At 41.4% G+C, this 20,843-nt stretch overlaps 2 protein-coding genes across 3 annotated transcripts in view; one reads left to right on the forward strand and one right to left on the reverse strand.

The window, feature by feature from the left end:
- Positions 1-4,410, forward strand: part of TTC33 (tetratricopeptide repeat domain 33) — a 107,554-nt gene extending 103,144 nt beyond the window's left edge. For both annotated transcript variants that reach the window (XM_030567011.1, XM_030567012.1), the window contains exon 5: positions 2,061-4,410. In XM_030567011.1, the coding sequence (XP_030422871.1) occupies positions 2,061-2,414 (354 nt within the window). In that variant the 3' untranslated portion in view covers positions 2,415-4,410. The remainder of the gene's footprint in view (positions 1-2,060) is intronic.
- A 3,278-nt stretch (positions 4,411-7,688) lies between these two features.
- Positions 7,689-20,410, reverse strand: PTGER4 (prostaglandin E receptor 4). The gene is made up of 2 exons (XM_030567606.1): positions 18,730-20,410; positions 7,689-9,857 (listed from the first exon to the last, which is right to left on the reverse strand). Exons 1-2 carry the CDS (start codon positions 19,549-19,551, stop codon positions 9,246-9,248), a joined length of 1,434 nt encoding a protein of 477 aa, XP_030423466.1. The 5' UTR covers positions 19,552-20,410; the 3' UTR covers positions 7,689-9,245.
- Positions 20,411-20,843: the final 433 nt, after the last annotated feature.

A 20,843-nucleotide genomic window follows, 5' to 3' on the forward strand; every position in this document is an offset into this window, starting at 1 on the left:
GTGTCTAATGCTTGGAGGTCCAGGTAGGGCAAGGTACCTTGGCCAAGGCAAACAAGCAAGAGCCTTGGAGCTGTTACATATGTCAACCACAAAAGTGCTATGGGTTGTTACAGCACTGGCCAGACTGGAATGTGTGGCTGCAAAACTTCTTCATCAGCAACAAAGGACAGGAATATGATGCATCTAAAATCTGAAGAGGGCCGCACATTTCCCAGAGTCATTACCCTTGTTAACAGAACGTTAATGATTGCATTGGCTACTTGGATCACAGCAGCCCCCACAATAGACTTGCCCACAACAGCAGTGGTGACAGTGAGCTGGGCAGGCCCCATGCTTGCTGTGGTATGGCATCTGCATGGGTAACCCAGGGAAAAAGGCATGAAACGATTGTCTGCCATTGCTTTCACAGAGGGAGCAGTGCCTGACGACATGTACCCAAAACCACCTGCGACAATGTTTTGGCTCTGTTAGGCATTGGGAGCTTAACCCAGAATTCCAATGGGCAGCAGAGACTGAGGGAACTGTGGGATAGCTACCCACATTGCACCGCGCCGTAAGTCGATGCTATCCACAGTAGTGAGGATGCACTCCACTGACTTAATGCGCTTAGTGTGGACATACATGATCAACTGTATAAAATTGATTTCTAAAAATCGACTTCTATAAAATCGACCTAATTTCATAGTGTTGACATACCTTAAGTGTAAAAGCCTTTATTTGATCTGACAGTGATACGTCTGAGATTTACTGCCATCTTCATTTTGTCCTGGATAATCCTGCAGTGCCTAGTACTTGAATTTGTTGGAGACAGCCATAACTTAGATTAGCAAACAGGAAGTTGGACACTATGAATAGATAGTATTCTTGCTTGGGAGGAAAGCTAGATAATTCAAAGAAGTTCTCCACTTCTTTGAACAGCTCTGCAAAGTGGGAGAGTTTGTCTTTTGCATAGTTCCCTGATTAGATCAGGCTTACATGCTCCAGAAAGCTGCTAATCTTGTGACCAAGATATGTGCATAGTATCAGATCTATTTATGAGATATGTGTTAATTTAAATGGTCAATGTGGGTGGTGTTTATAAACCTCAATAATCCAGATTTCTCTTTTAAATTAAACTGCATCTGTCTGCTCTTGCCCTCCTGTTTGTGTGGGGCAGGGGGGAGAGAGGGGGAATGGAAAACCAACAAAATAAAATGAGTTTGGCTTAATTTTTTTCTTTTAATTGACAGTATACTTTTGTCATGTTCTTATTAGCGTTAAATGCTCTTACAACAAGCATGGTCAAAATTCATAATTATAGGGAAATGACCCTTTTTATAATTTTGGGTTAGCAACATGTAACCCTTCATCTGCATTGTGCTTTAGGGCATTTCATCATTCTTTTGTATAACAGTGAAATTCTGTGATCTGCTTTTAAATGGTGTTTCTGTTCAGGATGGTTCATTTTCCAGAGAGAGAAAATTAGTATTCATTGTTTGGCACTACCATTTAAGAGAGTTTTATATTTGATTTTGTTGGATTGGCTAATTTGTATGAAGATTGTTGCTGCCTTGAAATATGTGAAAGAACACTTTATTATATTAAAGGCTTCAATCCTCTGCCAAACTCTCATTTGAAATAATAGCGAGCATTTTCATAAGGGCTTGATTTTCAAACAGTTGTGTGTTCAGTTGCAATCCTAATTTGCATTGGTAATTAGCACAGTTGCATGCATGAACTGGGTACTTGTATGTGACAATTGCAAGTTATGTACTGTTTGCTGGACAGGCACCTGATTTGTTCATGTATTTTTCTATTTTCGCACAAATTAGGCATGCACATCCAATTTTTCAAAAATCAGGCCCAAATTACATGTAAAACTAACCATGGAAAAGCATTCTAGGGAAGATGGGAGAAGTACTTTCACTTGATTTTAAAACTGGGCTGGAGAGAGCAATAGAAACATACTGAAACAATCATCTTAGTCACAGCTGGACTTAAACGACCTATAAGGCTGTTTTCATCTCTGTGATTAAACGTGTCAGCTCAAAAAATGGTAACCGCTCTCTGTTCATTTTTAGGCAATTCGCAGCTTTCAGGTGGCCTTGCACATCTATCCAGTGAGCCCTGAACTATGGAAGGAAGACCTTACCTGGGCAAGAAAGCTGCATGAACAGCAAAAGAAAGCCACAAAGACTAAGGCGATGCAAGCTGAGGCAAAAGAAGCAGATGATGCCCATGAATCAATCCCAGACTATGACTTTGAAAGTGATGAGATTGTGGCAGTTTGTGCAGCTATCGCGGAGAAGGAGAAAACTGTTTCAGCAACTAAAACAGTAGTAATTGTGTCTGCTTCAGGCACAGTAGAGACCATAACTGAGAAGGAGGAATGTTCTACAACCCCCGATGATGCTGTTTTTATCAGAGCCCGATAGTGCAGCATAATCTTTTGCTGGTATTCTTTTGAAATCTAATGTTATTTATCAAGTGTTGGAAGAATTTTTTTAGCAGCAGTGGAACAGGGTAAATAGAATGGGTCATTATTTCTGAAGTAGATTTTTCAGAGGAAAAGTGTTTTAAAGAAAATGTGAAAAAACTACAGATAAGCGAAAACCAGAATTCCTGCTGCATCTATACTTTCAAATAGGTGTTGATTTTAAAACCGATATTTTAAGACTTCACAAATATAATTTGAAAACACTAATTATATTATCATAACTGCTTTCATCCAACTCAATTTCTTAACTGCACAGTCTAAACAACATCTGCTGTTTCTCATGTAATTAATTATCAGTTACTTAAAAAGAAACCGGAAAAGAGAGAGTTGATTTAAGTATTACAGTTCAAGCCTGTTAATAATTAACATTATAGATCAACGCAAGTGAAGTGTGACTCTGAAAGCTTGTTCTCAGGAGTCTTTATTTTCAATAGGGAATAGGGTTTTTTATGAAGAAGTTACAGATCACAGATACTCCTTGTAAACCTGGGGTCAGATTCCAAGCCAATGTTCTTACCTTGACCCATCCCAGTATACTTAAGTATATCTCCTTATATGCCTGAGTACATAAAATGTTAGGAGTCCCCAGAGCACAGTGGGAAATGGATTAGGAATAGATCTTTAGATGCAACTCTTTTGTGCTATGATGATTCTACAGTAAGACTACAAAGAAGGGAATCTATTACTGTATTGTTTGGTTATGTTCCCTGTGGTATGGCATTGCACTCGTAAAAAGTTAGATGATTTTTGGTTTTTAGCAGGCCACTTATTCAGGATAGCATTTATTCCTGTTGCTTTGTGGGGACTGTGTCCACTTGCTTAAATAAATGAACAAAATACATCTTGTGCTGCACATAAGGAACACAGAATGCTTCATTTTGTTTGCTGGCTGGTTAATTCTAAAATTTCAGTAATTCATAATGGGTCTCCCTTTCATGAGTGGTGTTCTAATGTATATTTGGGATATATACATATATGGGATATGCGTGTGTATAATCTTTCCCTTCTGTGACAAAACAACATTTAAAGCTCTTTGTTTTGTACTTTGGAAAATGTATCTTCTCTAGGGCTGATATTCATAGGCTAAATTTCAGCTCAGATTAAATTTTCCTTAATCCCTCAAAGACAGGCTTTATAATAGAACTACTGATAAACCTATACTTGTTGCACCAGCAGGCACTGTAAAACTATTTTACTATATATATTAATAAAACCATCTATACAGCCATGAAAAGGTCATCCTGTTATTGCACAGCCTCAAGAGGATCATTGTTCCACTAAGGTAGTGTTGGCACTGAGAGGGATCAGAGCAGATCTTTCAGGTACAAGGAAATTCTCCTACTTGAAAATTTGTTCATGGGGCTGTAATTTTACTTGTATCCATTAGTAGGATATATTTGCTATGTCTCACTTGGACAGAATTGGACTAGATGACCTGATATGTCTTTTCATTATATGCCTTCCAGTGTGTGGTACATTCATGGGTGCAAAGGGTTTTCCTCCTTTCCTCCTGTCCCAAGTTTATATAAACCCATATCTGCTCCCACTGAAATTAGTTATAAAATTCTCATTGACTTCAGAGCTGCAGTGTCTGGCTCGTGAAAAGATGCCCTTACGTACTGTCAACTTGGGTGGATTGCTGGGCCAGGTTTGAGAGGTCTGCACTTACATCCCAAATATGCAGAACATGTGTTTCCCTCTGATTTGATTAAAGATTAGATTATTACTTCCAGGTAGTGAGGTGAGCAGTAACGTCTTGTATGAGGGAGCACCAAGCACACTTCTTGTGATGGTGTGTTATTCCCAAATTGGGAAGTTTGACATCTGGTGGTATGAACCTCATTCTAATGTTGTACAGTGTTTTGTGTTTTGCATGCTCAGGTCTTGCTTATTGGATATCTCCATATTGTAAATAAAGCGTAGACTTCCCTGCCCATCATTGGTGGCTGTTTATTGTGGAAACTTGGTCATCAGAGGGAGGTATGTTGGGAAGGGAGGTGTGCCCCTGATGTTTAGTATGTTATGTAGTGTACTTGATCAACCTATTGTCTTTTGTTTCTGAAAGTATTAATATTTTTTGTATATTACTCTAAAACATAATCATTACAGTAAAAATTGGTATCTTGACCAATACTTAAAAATATCCAACTTCTAGCCAAAGCAAGAGTTTTCGGTCTCAAAGAGGGAAAGCATTTGACCTGAAAGGGAAATATCTTTGAAACATATTTGTGCTTCAACTGCCGGAATTTTTTGCCTCAGGCAATTACAGGTAGCAATGGAAACAAAATTGGTATTTTCCACTTTTCGAGGCTTCTAACAACTTACCCTTTAATATTTCACACCGTAATTTAGTAGGAAAAACTACAGGAAGTGTTTGTGGTTTATCTGTAGGGGCACAATTGTGGCAAGATCAGGCAATAAAAGGATGTTGGAGAACAGTTTTTTGTCTATATATTTTCAATTCAGATATACTGTATACTACATAACATAGCTATGTCACAGAGTTAGAGTTAAAAATTAGAGAAATTAAGATGTAGGCAAGGGTTGCAGCATTTCATCACCATGATAAGTAACTTACACACACACTCTCCACAAAACAGATTAGATGAGATCAGGAGAAGAGAGATGCTTTCCAGTTAAATTTGAGAAGAGATGAAGTGTGGATGAAGGAGGACTTGTCAGATGACACAAGCATCAGAGATGGCTGTTACACAAACAGTGGTGAGATAGCATGAGACCAATCAATGCTAGAAAAGTAGCAATTTTCTCCAACGTAGTGGACAGAGCTTAGGACCTGGATGAGAGCTAGCTAGCTGAGGCTCAATTCAGTCAAGACACAGGTAATATTGGTAGGTGTGGGAAGGAATGCAAGAGGTTCTATGACTGAGGTAGTGTCACACAGGTTCACGACTTTGATAGGTCATTTTAGATCCACATCTAGTCCTGGATGCCGCGGTGGTTAAAAGTGTTTTTCCCCTCCTCTGTGCCTAGCGAGAAGTCTGACCATTAATTTTAGAGGCAGATTGTCACGTCAAGAGTTACTCCAGGCCATAGAAATTCCCCAAAACAATCCCTCAAGCTTATCTTGTCATGGGATAAAAGGGAAGATCCTTCCAAGGATTGAGAACTGGTTAAAAGATAGGGAACAAAGGGTAGGAATGAATGGTAAATTCTCAAAATGGGGAGGGGTAACTAGTGGGGTTCCCCAAGGATCAGTCCTAGGACCAATCCTATTCAATTTATTCATAAATGATCTGGAGAAAGGGGTAAAAAGTGAGGTGGCAAAGTTTGCAGATGATACTAAACTGCTCAAGATAGTTAAGACCAAAGCAGGCTGTGAAGAACTTCAAAAAGCTCTCACAAAACTAAATGATTGGGCAACAAAATGGCAAATGAAATTTAATGTGGATAAATGTAAAGTAATGCACATTGGAAAAAATAACCCCCAACAATATGATGGGGGCTAATTTAGCTACAACAAATCAGGAAAAAGATCTTGGAGTCATTGTGGATAGTTCTCTGAAGACGTCTACACAGTGTGCAGAGGCAGTCAAAAAAGCAAACAGGATGTTAGGAATCATTAAGAAGGGGATAGAGAATAAGACGGAGAATATGTTATTGCCCTTATATAAATCGATGGTACGCTCACATCTTGAATACTGCGTACAGATGTGGTTGCCTCATCTCAAAAAAGATATATTGGCATTAGAAAAGGTTCAGAGAAGGGCAACTAAAATGATTAGGGGTTTGGAGAGGGTCCCATATGAGGAGAGATTAAAGAGGCTAGGACTTTTCAGCTTGGAAAAGAGGAGACTAAGGGGAGATATGACAGAGGTATGTAAAATTATGAGTGATGTGGAGAAAGTAGATAAGGAAAAATTATTTGCTTATTCCCATAATACAAGAACTAGGGGTCACCAAATGAAACTGATGGGTGACAGGTTTAAAACAAAAGGAAGTTCTTCTTCACACAGCGCGCAGTCAACTTGGGGAACTCCTTGCCTGAGGAGGTTGTGAAGGCTAGGACTATAACAGTGTTTAAAAGAGAACTGGATAAAATCATGGAGGTTAAGTCCATTAATGGCTATTAGCCACAATGGATAAGGAATGGTGTCCCTAGACTCTGTCTTTTTGTCAGAGGGTGGAGATGGATGGCAGGAGAGAGATCACTTGTTCATTAACTGTTAGGTTCACTCCCTCTGGGGCACCTGGCATTGACCACTGTCGGTAGACAGGATACTGGGCTAGATGGACCTTTGGTCTGACCCAGTACAGCCGTTCTTATGTTCTTATCTTTTCGAAAAACATTGAAGCTTGATTTAAAAATTGTCAGTGAAAGAGAAGTCACCATAATCCTTGGTAAATTGTTAAAAAATTAAAAATTTACACCTTCTTTCCAGTCTGAATTTGTCTGGCTTCAACTTCCATCCGTTCCGCATATAGATACTTATAGATTGCAACACATACCACTTATGATGCAAGTACTTGTGTGTGCGGGCTTACCTTTCCCTTTCTACATCTGTTCATTCAGCAAAACTCAATTGCTCCAAAGTTAGTGGAAAGCAAGCACAGCAAGGGTGAGTGCACCGCCAAAGATTTTTATGTAATGATTTGGAATGAAGACTCAAGTGTGTTTTGGAATAATTTATCTAGCTCATTGGTCCCCAACCTTTTTGGCTGGCGGGTGCCAGCCGAAGGACCACTGCGGCGTTGGAGCACCCGCCGAAATGCCGCCAGATTTCGGCGGCGACGCCTCTCAATGATGCCGCTTCCCATCGACAAGCGACATCATCGAGAGGCATCCCCGCTGAAATTCGGGAGCGACGCCTCTCGATGACGTCACTTGTTGGCGACAAGCGTCATCATTGAGATGCCTCCCCACTGAAATGCTGCTGAAATTCGGCTGCATTTCAGCAGGTGCTCTCCCGGGGGCCAGGACGTGGGCGCATTAAATGTCCCCACGGGCGCCATGGCACCCACGGGCACAACGTTGGGGAACACTGATCTAGCTGTACTCCAACAGAGATTCTGCAGGATGACTCCTCGTTAACGGTGATAGTTGTGTAGTGCTTTGGAAACGGAAGGAATGGAGGACATTTTAACAGCTGTTAAATAGCGTGGTTTGAAAGTTGTAGTTTATTAAGATGAGGGCCGATGGGCTGGCACTGAGTGAATTACACACACAATTAAAGACTTGCATAAACTCCTGAACTCAAGCGGAATGTTTCCATTTAATTGCGATCTCCAAAATGATTTTGGTCAGTACAACTGCTTCTTAAACATATCATCAATATCAGGCTCAGGATTTTAATTACAATAAAGCAATTCACATGAAAACACGGTAAGCAACATAACATGCTTAATATTCCTTTGACAATTTTTTTCCCAAAGATCTGTACAGAATTAATGTTTGATACTACAATGCTGCTGGAACAAGATCTATCTTTTAAAACATAAACACAAAATTCCTTTTCATCACTGGTTAACAGTTATTTATGGCACTACATTTTAGTGGTAAATAATTCTCCTTGGGGGCTGAGTATGGGGTATGGGATTATATACCTGTACTTTGTAATGAAGATTCTGCTTTGCTTGTTTCATATGATTATGTGATGGAATATCAGATTACGCAATGATAAGATTCTTTTTACTCATTTAAAGTAAAAGGATAAATGTTATAAAAAATACCGTTAGTACATTGGGGATTTTTAAACTAGAGTGAATATTAAAAATATTAACCAGGAATTGAAAGTTTTAGGCCCCAATCCCAAAAGCAGTTTATCCAAATGCTTAATTTTATTCATGTGAAGAGTCTGATTGACTTCAGTTGGACTGCTTGTGAGTGCCATTAAGCATGTGTGTAAGAGTGCAAGGTTGGGGCCTTAGTACTTAGAAAGGAGAAGTTGTGTTCTGCAGATAAATATTCACAGCACATAAATAAAATCTAGCTTTTTAGAATGTACACACACTGGAAAGAATATTTTAAACTAAGAAGGTGTGTTTTCTTTTCTCCCTTAATAGCACATAATGTTTCCATTTAGTTCAAAAAGTTTTTATTTGTTCCCATCTAGAGAACTAGTTCTCCACCTGCCTGTAAATTTGTATGGAAAACAAACCTAACTCAAGAATGTCTATCAGCAGCCAGCACTATTCAGAGGAAATGAAGGCTGGCAATTGTTTCTATATACCTTGTATTAATAATAAACCTTCTCATAGAGAAGAATAGATTTTTAAATATTTTAAATGATGATATTTACAGCAATAAAAATTCACATTTTCACGCTTTAGTGAGACTCTTTAAAATTGTACACTAGGCAGTTGTCATAGTATCTCTATCCAGGTCCCAGTAACTGTCTCGCCTTCAGCTCTCTAGTACCCAGAGACTTAAACCCTTGATAGTTGTGGCAGAAGGGGGGAGAGAAAATACATTTCTAGCAGATTTGGACAAAAAATGACAGATCTTTTCAACCATAGAGTCCCAGCAGCAATCCTATGTCACAGAGCAATACAAGGTAATAACGTTGTATGTTTCCAAACCCATTAGATCTGTCCTGTATGTTTTGTGATGGCAGGGCCTGTTTGTAGCAACTGCTCCATGGTATGATCCTCAGTAGTCTGGAAGAACTGTACTCATCACATGGCAAGAGAAAAATAGCCCTTCAGAGTGTAGCTGACCCCCGGTTCCCTTTAGTAGGCAGAGTGCGTGTCTATTGCACCAGTTTTTCCAAAGTATTGGGAAAGGATCACGTGTGTGTGATTGCTTTCATTGCTATATACACTTTTCTGATAAGTTCAATGTTTCACTGGGAAAGGTGACCTGGAGGGAGCTGCTTTTGGGCACAGAGCTGGCTTCGCCACCAGACCCAGCTTTGCCACCAGACCCTACTTCATTCACCAGAAAGACACTCTCAGAGTCCTGTCCTGGCAAAGAGTCTGAGGTCTCTGAGCTGCGTAGTGTCCTCACTGATGAAGTGTCACACTGAGCCAGACCAGCACTGGTTCCTGGCAGCAGCATGCGACCCCCAGTGCTACTTTCGCTTAGCTCTGGAGGGTAGAGCAGTGTCTGTGAGGTGCTACTGATCTCCCTCAGCTCCCGAGAGATGAAGGAGGGTGAGTGGCTGGACATGGCGGAGGAGGTTCGGCGTCCATCCGCACAGTTGAAATTGCTCCCAGAGTGTTGCCTTCGAGCCCCTCCAATGCGGCAGAAGAGGCACTTGATTTTCTCTATGACTTTGCTGAGCACTGTCTTGCGGAGGAGGATGTAGACCCATGGGTCCAGGATGGGGTTCACTGAAGCAATGCGGATGGCCTGCAAGTCGGGGTTTTGACTGACATCCTTCACTACGTCTGGCCGGTACAGTTGGTTCACAAAGACACGTACCTGTCAAGGGGAAAAGAAAGACCCATATTTACAGTTCAATCCAGCAAACTAGAGATGACATTTTAAAAAATCAGGCTTCGCAATTGCATGTTACAACAAGGGGAGAGGTTGGCAAAGCCAAGCTTCTCATGTCAACAGCAGGTTTATTTTTAGAAAAGGCAAAGATCAAGGAATGAACTCTGCTGTAAATTGACCTTTTTTCCTTACTCTTGAGGGAAAGAACCGCTCTCTTTTCCCCTCCTGATTACTGCCTACCCCCCTGATGTATCCATGAACCTTTCCAGTTCATCCCTACAGTTTTTTAATTTTCAAATCCCAGGTGGTGATTTTTCCTTCTCTTTATAGAACCCAGAATTCAAGATTTAGACCCAAATCCTTGTATAACCAAATCTTTGCCAGCCAGGGGTACAGGAGGCCCTAGGTCAACTGAGGAGACCTAATCATTGCATATTTCCTCCAGCTAGGCTCTCATAATTGTATGTTTAAAACCAAATAAAACCCACATTACCAGCTATCAGGCAAACTGGTCTCCAGAGACAAGCCCAGAGCTGCCTAATCCCTAGTTTAGAAATATTTGTGCTGACAGCTTCCATTATTAGAGCTTCAAGGCAACGTTTTAATACCCTCAACATTCTGCTTGTTGAAGCTTGTTTTAAGAAATGCTAACAGCTGCCTCTAACGGCCAGATTTTTCATTGATTAGGATGATTCCAGCACTGAGCAGAACTGTTTAGATCTTCCCAGCTGGGTCTGCATCTAGGTTTGGATTGAAAGGTGCAAAAGTAATAACCCTGAAATGTTCAGGATGTTCAGTTCAATTGTTGGGATGCAGAAGTTTATTTCAATAGTGTTTCTAAGTAACCACTCAGAAATTTTGTAGTGAATTAACACTTGATTGGGATCTTGTTTATCCATGGTAGCATTTGACTCATAGACTCTAGGACTGGAAGGGACCTCGAGAGGTCATCGAGTCCAGTCCCCTGCCCTCATGGCAGGGCCAAATACTGTCTAGACCATCCCTAATAGACATTTATCTAACCTACTCTTAAATATCTCCAGAAATGGAGATTCCACAACTTCCCTAGGCAATTTATTCCAGTGTTTAACTACCCTGACAGTTAGGAACTTTTTCCTAATGTCCAACCTAAATCTCCCTTGCTGCAGTTTAAGCCCATTGCTTCTTGTTCTATCATTGGAGGCTAAGGTGAACAAGTTTTTTTCCCAAGTTTTTTTTTGACCATTCAGGCTCATTGCTTTAAAGAGAGGAGAAAACAACAGCACAGTTCTAGCTCGTTCATTAAGAGCCCTTGCAATCACTATTGTGCATAAAGTCCAGTCCAACATTAATGTCAATGGGGTTATCTTTCCAGCGACCTTAATGAGTATTGGCTTGGACACATAGGGCTTATTATGTTGAACTGTCCCAAGCTGAACAGTTTCAAACAATAACTTTAACTAACAATCAGGACTTGAAATGTGTCCCAGGAATAGGAAATCCATTGGAAAGCCGTTCCTGTGGAAGACCCTACCTGCTTTGCAGACACTCAGGTAAGTTTAGGCAAATCAACTTTCCTTATTTGATATAAATATCCAGTACCAATAATAGATTTTATGAATTCCCCTCTTTGTCTTGACTTCTGAAGTGAATGTTTGTCAAGTTTTGGGCCAGTTGGATACAGTTTCAGACAAGGGGTTTAAATGAAGAGAAGGAAAACATAAGCAAACCTCTAAAGTCATATTTACCAGAAAAGTGTGTGTGAAACAATCCAAGTCTGATGAAAAATTTCACAATTCAGTACAGTAATGTGAGGTTTGGATTGATTCTTCCTACATAAGAATTCAGGACTTGAATTAATGCCCAACAACTTTAAATTCAGCAACTTAAAAAAAAAGCCAGGTCCGCCTCTTGAGTGGGAATCTGTGTCTAATATGTGTATCACTGAAAGATAGTGAGTATCTGATGATTCCTATGCTGTCCTGCTCAGTCTGTAGTAATCATTTTCTGAGCTATCGCTATGTAATCTATATTCAGGAATGCATTCCTTTACCTGCTTAAAGTCAGATAATTACTAGGTAGAGATACAAGTATCAGTCAATGATATAAAAGTACTATAGAGAGTATCGCTATCAATATAGCTACCAATTAGTTCCTCTTAAAGGGATTTATTTTTTTTTGGTTACTATATTAGGAAGCAAAATTGCTACCTTTTCTGACCTGAGTGGTCCCCTTGTATCACTGCTTGAAGAATAATTGAAATAAGACACTTATTTAAAAGTGTTTCCCCTATACATTAAAATACATAAAATGTGGCCAAATTCTACAGAATTGTAGTGAAGAAAGGCCTTCACCATTTGGCCCTGAGAGCTTGTGTTAGTGTAATAAAAGTAATCTGATTATCTAGCTTGACCACAAAGTCTGGTGGAGAATCTTACCACTAGGTGGCACCAGTGTCACACTTTTAAAAGCTCCTTTTCCTGTCTCTAGTTTGAGGAAACACGGAAGATCAGTTACCAACTATGGTATTTGCTTTGATAGGGAGAGGTACCATGAAAGACCTGCCATGGCCAATTTAATGTTCTTTGAACGCATTACCAATGCCAGCCGCAAACCATGCAGACACTAAAGAGTTCTGCTGCTTAACTCCCACCCCTCTGAGATGATCTTCAGCACTGAAACGCTGTCATCCCTCTTACACAGACTCTGTGTCTGAGAAGAGGCTGTCAGAATTCCAGAAAGCAGCAGTGTTAGCTTTCTTTGACATTTGCTCCTTGGTTTCAAAAGCCAATCTTGGAAGAGTCAGTTAGTTATTTGTGTACAGAGGAGAAGAATAATGCTAGTATTTTTTTAAAAAAGAATAAATCTCAGAAATACAAAGGTTAAATTGCCAGAGAGGATTTTTCTCCTGATCCTTTCCTCCTAGAAGATTATTTTTAAAATGCAAAGGACTTCTTCCACAACAAGTTCAAATATACTCTGCAAATGTACATACATCTGTCTTGACATAGACCATTTCATCTTTGCTGAAGGACTGCCTGCACTGACAGCTAGGGCTCCATAAGGCAGCATATTGTGATTAGAAGCACAGTATTTATTTTCCTTCAGCCCCTTCCAACTAACATTTATATTCCATGTAAACAAGATCAGGAAGAAATCAGCAGAGAAGGATACAGTACCACTGATACATTCAACTGATACAGCAGGGACATCTTGAAAGAAGTTGCCAAAACCACTCATAAGAAATGTGTTATTGTTCCAACTTTAAAATTTGATCTTTTTCATTCTGTTTTTACATAGCTGTAATTTTGGACCATCAGTTTAATGTGAATGATTAAAAAGTAAATTTAGTAATCAGCTAGCAGCGTCTGAACAGGAAATTCATGTACTTGACACATCCCTTTATGTTTACCTGGCAGAGCTTACTGTAATATAAGAATCTATTGTAGTGCTGATTAAATAGTTGATAATGATTTTCAATCACTAACAATGTCTGGTTACATTGCAGCAAAGCACCTTATGATGTTTATATTCCGAATAGTCCACTGACAGATGTATCCTAGGTATGTATAAAAGACACTTAATTTGGGCCTACTTTGTGAAAACTTTAGAACGTTCACAGCTATTACTATATTCCCAACAAGCCTACACCATAGCTTTTATCACAAAATCCAATGGCATATCAAACTAGTTTTACTAGTACATGTCCATACCAACTGCATGTATCATTATTAATCATATGTCTGGCAAAAAAGAAACTGAATGGATCTTCCAGTTCAGTCATTACTTAAGTAACTGAATTAATATTCACGTATAGCATCCTCTGCAGAGCAACACTGAAGTGCAAATAATGTTTTGCTGAAAAATGCTCTTTTACAAGATTGTTTGATGAAGCAAAGTCAGCCTGGCCTCTTATGAACATCCAACCAATCCACTCAGTTACCTTAAGGCAATGGATTACTGTGTGTCGGAACTAATTTGACACTTGAAGTTGTCCAGTTTGAAGTTCTAATTAAAGCAAGAAGCAAACTGGGACTGATCAAACCCTGGCACCAGAACAGGTTTGCACTAGTTAGATTTCTTGATTACTGGAAGCAATGAGTGGTTTTTTTAAGGTGTATTAACGAATTGCTTCTCGTGGCTGTGTTGAAATTGTTCTGAAGTTTATGCCCAAGTGATTAGACTCTAGAATCACTTGGCTGCTACAGCTTCTGTTGACACAGTGAAAGAGTCTGGTTTTTGCTTTTCCTTCTGACTAAATGTAAATATAAGTGGCAATTTCTACCCATCTGAAGTACCATCAAGTGCCTTTTATGATAGTTATTATGCAGAATAAACAAAGGAGCAGCCCTCTACCCAGTTTTCACCTGTCCTCATAAAAACTTCCCCATATCGTATATTGACATGCTATAAATAGACACCTAGTTAATAGCAAGCAGGAAACAAATTCTGTAGTTGTGTAAGCCAAATATGCTTTGTCCCACAGGGACTTAGTATTTGTCATAGCTGATCATGCCATTGCTCTAAAATCTAGTCTGCCATCTCACCTGCGGCCATGGACAGTCCTGATACTTCAGAGGAAAAACAAACAAACATTAACCACTGGGACAATTATAAATTAAGTTTAAAAACTCTTTTCTGGCCCCTTCAGGTATCAAATGTATGTGGTGAAATATGAGATTTTATTACCCTTACTACCTTGGCATACCAAGCTAAATTTATTGTTACAGAGCATTAAATGATCATGCCTTTTAAAAAAAATTGACCACCGGCAACAATGAATTCCAAAATTTGACTATCAAGTATCTTTACTCTTGCGAAAGTGTAAAGGCGAAAATACAAATACTAATTTATACAATGTTTTCAATCAAATCCCCTGTAATATCATCTTTTCCATACCTTTAACTACCTTTACTGCCATTTAGTAAAACTTTCAGTCCTTTAAATATTTTTTTTAAGATGAAGTGACCAATGATGAACTCTGATAAAGGTCTGGACACACGTTTTGTATTACTTTCTATCTTATTTCCTTGATCAGACTCTTCACCATGACATCCACAATAACTTCCTGCAAATTCAGAGCATACAGGTGTATGTGAAAGATGTAGATGATTTTTGCTAGTGTGCATTCCTTTTAGTGTTATCAGTTCATTTTATCTGTCTTCATGCTTTTTTTTTCTCTCAAGTCCATCTAAAGTTTCTCACAATATTTCATACATTTTATCAATCAAAGCCATTTAGTGCCATCATAAAACTTCACTGATTCACTGTCCAAATCATTAAAACATTAAAAACACTGAGCTCTCAGAGCATCCCATTATTACCTTCTGTTCACTATGATTCAATTTCCTATTGTTTAACCATTCTTTAAATAAAGACATGACTTTATTTATTACACCATGGTTATTTCTTTTTCTGAAGTTCTTTAAAAACCTTTTGTAAACCTATGTAAATAAAGCCCACTGGATCACCTTATCTATTTTATTATCTCATGAAAGAGCTCACTCTGAGAAAGTAAGTTGATATGATTCTCTCCTACAGAAGCTGTGTTGCTCTGACCCTATTAGGTTATGGTTTATTCAGCTTCTGTCACCAATAGGAAATCAGCTCATCAGAAAATTTCATAGCCACAAAGAAGCCTCTGTGTTTGCTTTATGTAACTGCAGAGTGCCACCAACAGTATCTGGATGCTGCTCCTCTTCCTTATCAGAACGGACTGTTCTGTAACAAGTGAGACCTATCAGCTCCCTCTGTAGTGAGGGCTCTAAGTTTAATCAACAGGATCTGCATTGGCTCATAAAATGTATAGGTGGGTTAATGATTTTCCAGTCTTTCTGCCCAGTGGCTGCTTTTAAAGGTATATTACATATTCATACCTTCCCTCCACTATTCCACAGCTTATTTCATTCAGAACTCTAAGGGCAGGTCTACACACAAAGTTGTACCAGTGTCACTGAAGCGGGCCAACCTCGCAAGTGTGGATGTAGTTATAGCAGTGCAAAGGTGCTCAGACAGTTATATCTTAAGCCTGGTCTATGCTTAAAAGTTGTTGATATGGCTACATCAGGGTGTGAAAAGAATGTTTTCCCCAACCTAGCTAATGTAGCATGGAGAGGTAGTGTTCCTGCAGCTATGGTAAAACCCCTTCTGTTGGAGTCGGTTGCACCCACACTACAAGGTTATGCCGGCACAATGATGTGCCATAGCTATGCTATGTAGTGTAGACATGGCCTGAAACAGTTAAATCAGTACAACATCTATGTACAGATCAGCCTTTAGGTCTTGCCTTCACTGCTAAAAAAGGTGCGTTTTTACCTCAGGGTAACTAATGTGCATGAGCTATCCTGAGGTAAAAACACAGTAAAGACCAGGCACTTTAGTTTTACCATGAGGTAAAGTAGGCAAGGCCAACCCAAGATCGGGATATAGAGTTGACCTCCCCTTGCTTACCTTACAGTAAAACTAAAAGTGCCTTGTCTACGCTCTGTTTTTACCTCAGGGCGCGTGTTGCTTTGAGGTACAAAGTACCACATTTTTAGCAGTGAAGATAAGACCTGAGATGGCTGCAGCACATCCTAGCCCTCTTTTCTCTTGGCACCTGCCCGCTCCCACAGATTATGCAGTCACCAGCCTCCCACCAAAACCGCTTACCCCCCAAGACCATAAATTTTGATTTTCAACAATCCAGTTGCCTTTCTGGTGGAGCCACCCCCCCCCCCCCCGGTATGTTTTGGTTGTTCTTTCTGTAAAAGTTTCTCCGTGAATCTTGAATGAAATTGAACCACATCTCTTTGTATTCGGCACTGAGACTTCTTAGTTCCACCTCTCTATCTGGTCCTGCACGAGATTCACCCACTAGTTTATATTTAGCTTTCAGATCCTTTCTCTTGCATTTACCGATATCCCTTCCAATAACATGGTATTAAAATATTTTTCAGAGTTGTTACAATGTCAGCTTAATCTAATTAAGTATCTTCAGTCCAATGTCAGGAGGTTAGCAATTATATTACCTGAGTGTTGACTGGGTAGGAAAACAGAATAACTGCATAGTTTCTGATCTTGGGCTACAAAGCTCTAAGCACAGTTCTTGGATCTGATGTGTGCATGCACATGGGTCCACGCATATTAGGGTGACCAGACAGCAAGTGTGAAAAATCGGGACGGGATAGAGGGCAATAGAAGCCTATATAAGAAAAAGAATCTAAAATCAGGACATCTGGTCACCCTAACGTACATGCACAGTATATGCCGATACAAAAACCATGCTTTAACTGAGTCAGCCTTCCAATTCTTAAGATGTTTTGCAAGACATTAAGATGTCCTGCAAGCAATAACATGGGAAAGTGAGCAGTTGTGCCAGGGTGCTCTGCAAAACATTAGGCTGAAGGCCAAGTGGCTGCAGCCAAAATGCCAGGATCCAGGCACAGCTGCACTTCAGAGTTTTATACATGTTAGTAATGTGGCAAAACTGGCCTGACCCCTGCAATTATACTATTTAACTGAATAGTTCACAATCCTAGTTGGCCAATCATATTTCATCCTCATTATGTGGCTCCCTGTTACAATAACCCTGATATGGGGCTATTCCAGGATAACTGCCACCTACAGTAAACTCCATTACAATTATCTGTGTTCTAAAACCATCTCTTTCTAATAACACTCCTACCGCTCAGCTCAGAAGATCCTGTTTTGGGAAGGTGGCAGCTATGCATAGCCAATTGTTTTTTCTTTTAATGTATCTGAGTCAACAAGACAAAGAAGTTTGCCAAGTTTTATTTGTAATTTTGTGTTGAGTGGCAAGCACGGACTGAGCCCCAAACTGGTATTTTTGGTATTAACTTCCCCTGGAGTTAAGGTGGAGGGCAAGAAGGAGGTGTAGTTCACTAATCAAAGGTTGGATCCTACTGCCAAGGATGTCCATGGCACCAATGGTAGTAGCTTCAAGATTGGACCTCAAGTGATCTGTTCATCTGTTTCAGGAAGTTAGCCAATCATCAGTGATCATGCTCAGTACTAACGTGATTTCTAGATTACTTAGGGCCAGATTCTGCCACTCTTACTCTAGTTAAGAAATCAACAAGAGTGCCCACAGATTAAGGCATGACTCAAGGAGAGTAAGGGTGGTAGACTCTATCCCTGTGATGGTAAACTCTTCAGGACAGAGAGCTTGTTTTTGTACTTTCTGTGAAGAGCACAGCACACTGTTGGTGCTATATACATAATAACCTCGCTCTCCTCTGTGTCTTAACACACACTGCAAATACTTTAAAAATGCATTAAGTGTCCTCAAGTGCAGGCCTGTCCCAAACCACATACACTTGCAGCAAAGAATCTTGTGGCACCTTATAGACTAATAGACGTTTTGGAGCATGAGCTTTCATGGGTGATGCATCTGAGGAAGTGGGTATTCACCCACAAAAACTCATGCTCCAAAACGTCTGTTAGTCTATAAGGTGCCACAGGATTCTTTGCTGCTTTTACAGATCCAGACTAACACGGCTACCCCTCTGATAATTCACTTGCAGTCTGATTTAAAAACAGATTTTAAGATACCTTACAGTCTTGCCAGGATGTTGCTGTGATATTTCTCTGAGATACGAGGGAAGCCACTCTTTTTTTGGTCGTATTTTTAACACTACAACGTCAAAGGCACCTGGAGCCGAGGATAAGCATTTATTTTTGTTATCATTGTAAATCAAAATAAGTTTAGATCACTGCCTATGTGTGTGTAATCTCATTAGAATTGTTTCAATAACTTGTGAGAGCCCAGAAAAGAGAAGCCTTGTCCTACAGCCACAGACTAAAAGGAGGTGGGTGAGTTTTGCCCCAGAGGACTTGGTGGTGGGGAAGATGGAAAGGGCAGTGCCGTGTTACTTACCACCAGAGGAATGGAGCAGATGACCACAACCAGGGAGGTGGCAATAAGCAAAATGACCATCTGGATCTCTGCTCCAGCCATGCGACGAAAGCTCCTGCGCCGGCGAAAGTCAGACAAGCGGCTGGCGGTGTTGTCTGTGCCCAGGGAGGTGCGTCGCATGAACTGGCGATGCATGCGAATCAGGGCCACACACACCAAGACATTGCAGACTACTGTGACCATGATTAGGAAGGAGCTGAAGCCGGCATACATGTAGGAGTAGGCAGCATGGGTGGCCTCCTTGGTCTTCCAGTCTATGAAACACCAAGTTTTGGGGTACTGTAAGGTAGATTTGCCCAGTCCCATGCTGGGCAGGGCGCAGAACAGCACATTGGAGACATAGATGGCAAAGAGAGTGAGCCCTGCCAGCTTCTTATCCACATAATGGTTGTAGAAATAGGCATGGTTAATGGCCAGGTACCTTTCTATAGACATGGCACAGATGATACTGAGGCCAGAGAGCCCGAAGAAAAGGAGGATGAAGGAGCTGTATTCACACAGTGCTAGTCCACCCGGCCAGCGGTTCTGCAGGTATGTGGCAATAGTGACTGGGCTCACCAGACAGGTCCCCAAAAGATCAGTGATTGCCAGCCCACACACCAGTGTGTAGAAAGTGGTCTCCTTCTGCTCCTTCCTGGACTTGCAAAGCACCACGATGGCGATCAGGTTGCCCACCACACCAAAGATGAACATGACAGTGGGGATGGTGGGGGGCTTGCCGTCCCCATGCTCACTAGTGGAACTGTTTGCTATTGTGTATATGGTGGTGTGGTCAAAAGACATGATGAAGATTCTGTTGTTGTGGGTTGTTAGGGGAAATGAAAACAAAAGTGCATCCAAAAATGCAGTTCAAAGACAAGTCCCTCCCCCTCCGCTCCCCCCAAAACGTCAAGGAACAAACTGCAGTTCAAGATAAAAGAGATTCAATTAAAAAACCTCTGCATTTCAAGGCAAGGGGGCGTGAGTTTAAAAAGCAACTGAATTCAAGAAGAAACAGACGCAATGGAAAGTGAAGCCACAAAAAAAAAGCCTTGCATTTCAGAAAAGTCACAGTTAATGTTTTTTCTTGGTACAGCTTTTGTTGTGGCTGCTGTTCTATCAGTTTTGGGGCAGGTTCTTGCACTTTCCAAAGTTCAGCTCGGAAACAGATCCCAGCTTCTGAGAGTGGGGACTTTCCCTTTTTCCGGTGCAAAGCTGCTCTTTTCCTTGTCTTTGCCCCTCAACTTTGTACAAGCAAAATCTTCCCAATGGTCTTCCTCCAAAAAGAGGTTCAGCTAGATCCTTGAAGGATCGGAGTTGCTTTCCAAACCCTCTTCTTTTGCCGTGTGTGTCCCTGCGAGCCAACAGCTGCTGAGTCCAGTTCCTTGAGATGTGGAAACGAGGATTCAGAGGGGCAGAGGTGGGGACTGTCCCAGCCCCGTTCGGGACCCTTTGCGGTGGGACTGGAGTTATAAAAGCAGCGGGCGGTGGATGGCGGTGGCAGGTGCGTGTCTCTCCTCCCAGTCGCCTCCGCTGGGTGCTGGACTGAGCGGCTGGCAGCTCGGTGCTGAGAGTCCCACGCAGCCCGGCTGTGTGAGCTGTGCCAGTGGCTGGCCCCTGGAGCTCATCCCTCCTCGCAGCATGTGCTGCCGTGTGTGTCACCCTCGCTCGCTCACTCCCAGGCGGGGCTCGCCTGCGCTCCCTTCAAGTGTCTCCAGAGGGGGAGGAGGCAGAGGGGGCAGCTCCCCTGGGCTCCTCCCAGCTCCCGCGCCTGATTGGTCGGGGCAGGGAGAGCACCCGCCCGCGGGCGCTACAGCCTCGCCCGCAGCAGCAGCAGCAGCGGCAGAGACGGGTCGGGCGGCAGGTTGTGCAGAGCCGGGCCTGGGACGGAGCTTTTAGGAGCACGGAGGATAGATCCTTGGGGGCCGGGCTGGGTCGGGGGGCACAGGGAATTGGGGGCTGAGGGGAGAGACCAGAATGGGGGGGGAACACGGAATTAGGGGCTGAGGGGAGAGACCAGAGTGGGGTTGAGGGGGGGTACAGGGTATTGGGGGCCAGGGAGGGAGACCACAGTGGGATTGGGCAGAATGTTAGAA

This window comes from Gopherus evgoodei, chromosome 6 (assembly GCF_007399415.2).
Source record: "Gopherus evgoodei ecotype Sinaloan lineage chromosome 6, rGopEvg1_v1.p, whole genome shotgun sequence".
Taxonomy (NCBI): Eukaryota; Metazoa; Chordata; order Testudines; family Testudinidae; genus Gopherus; species Gopherus evgoodei.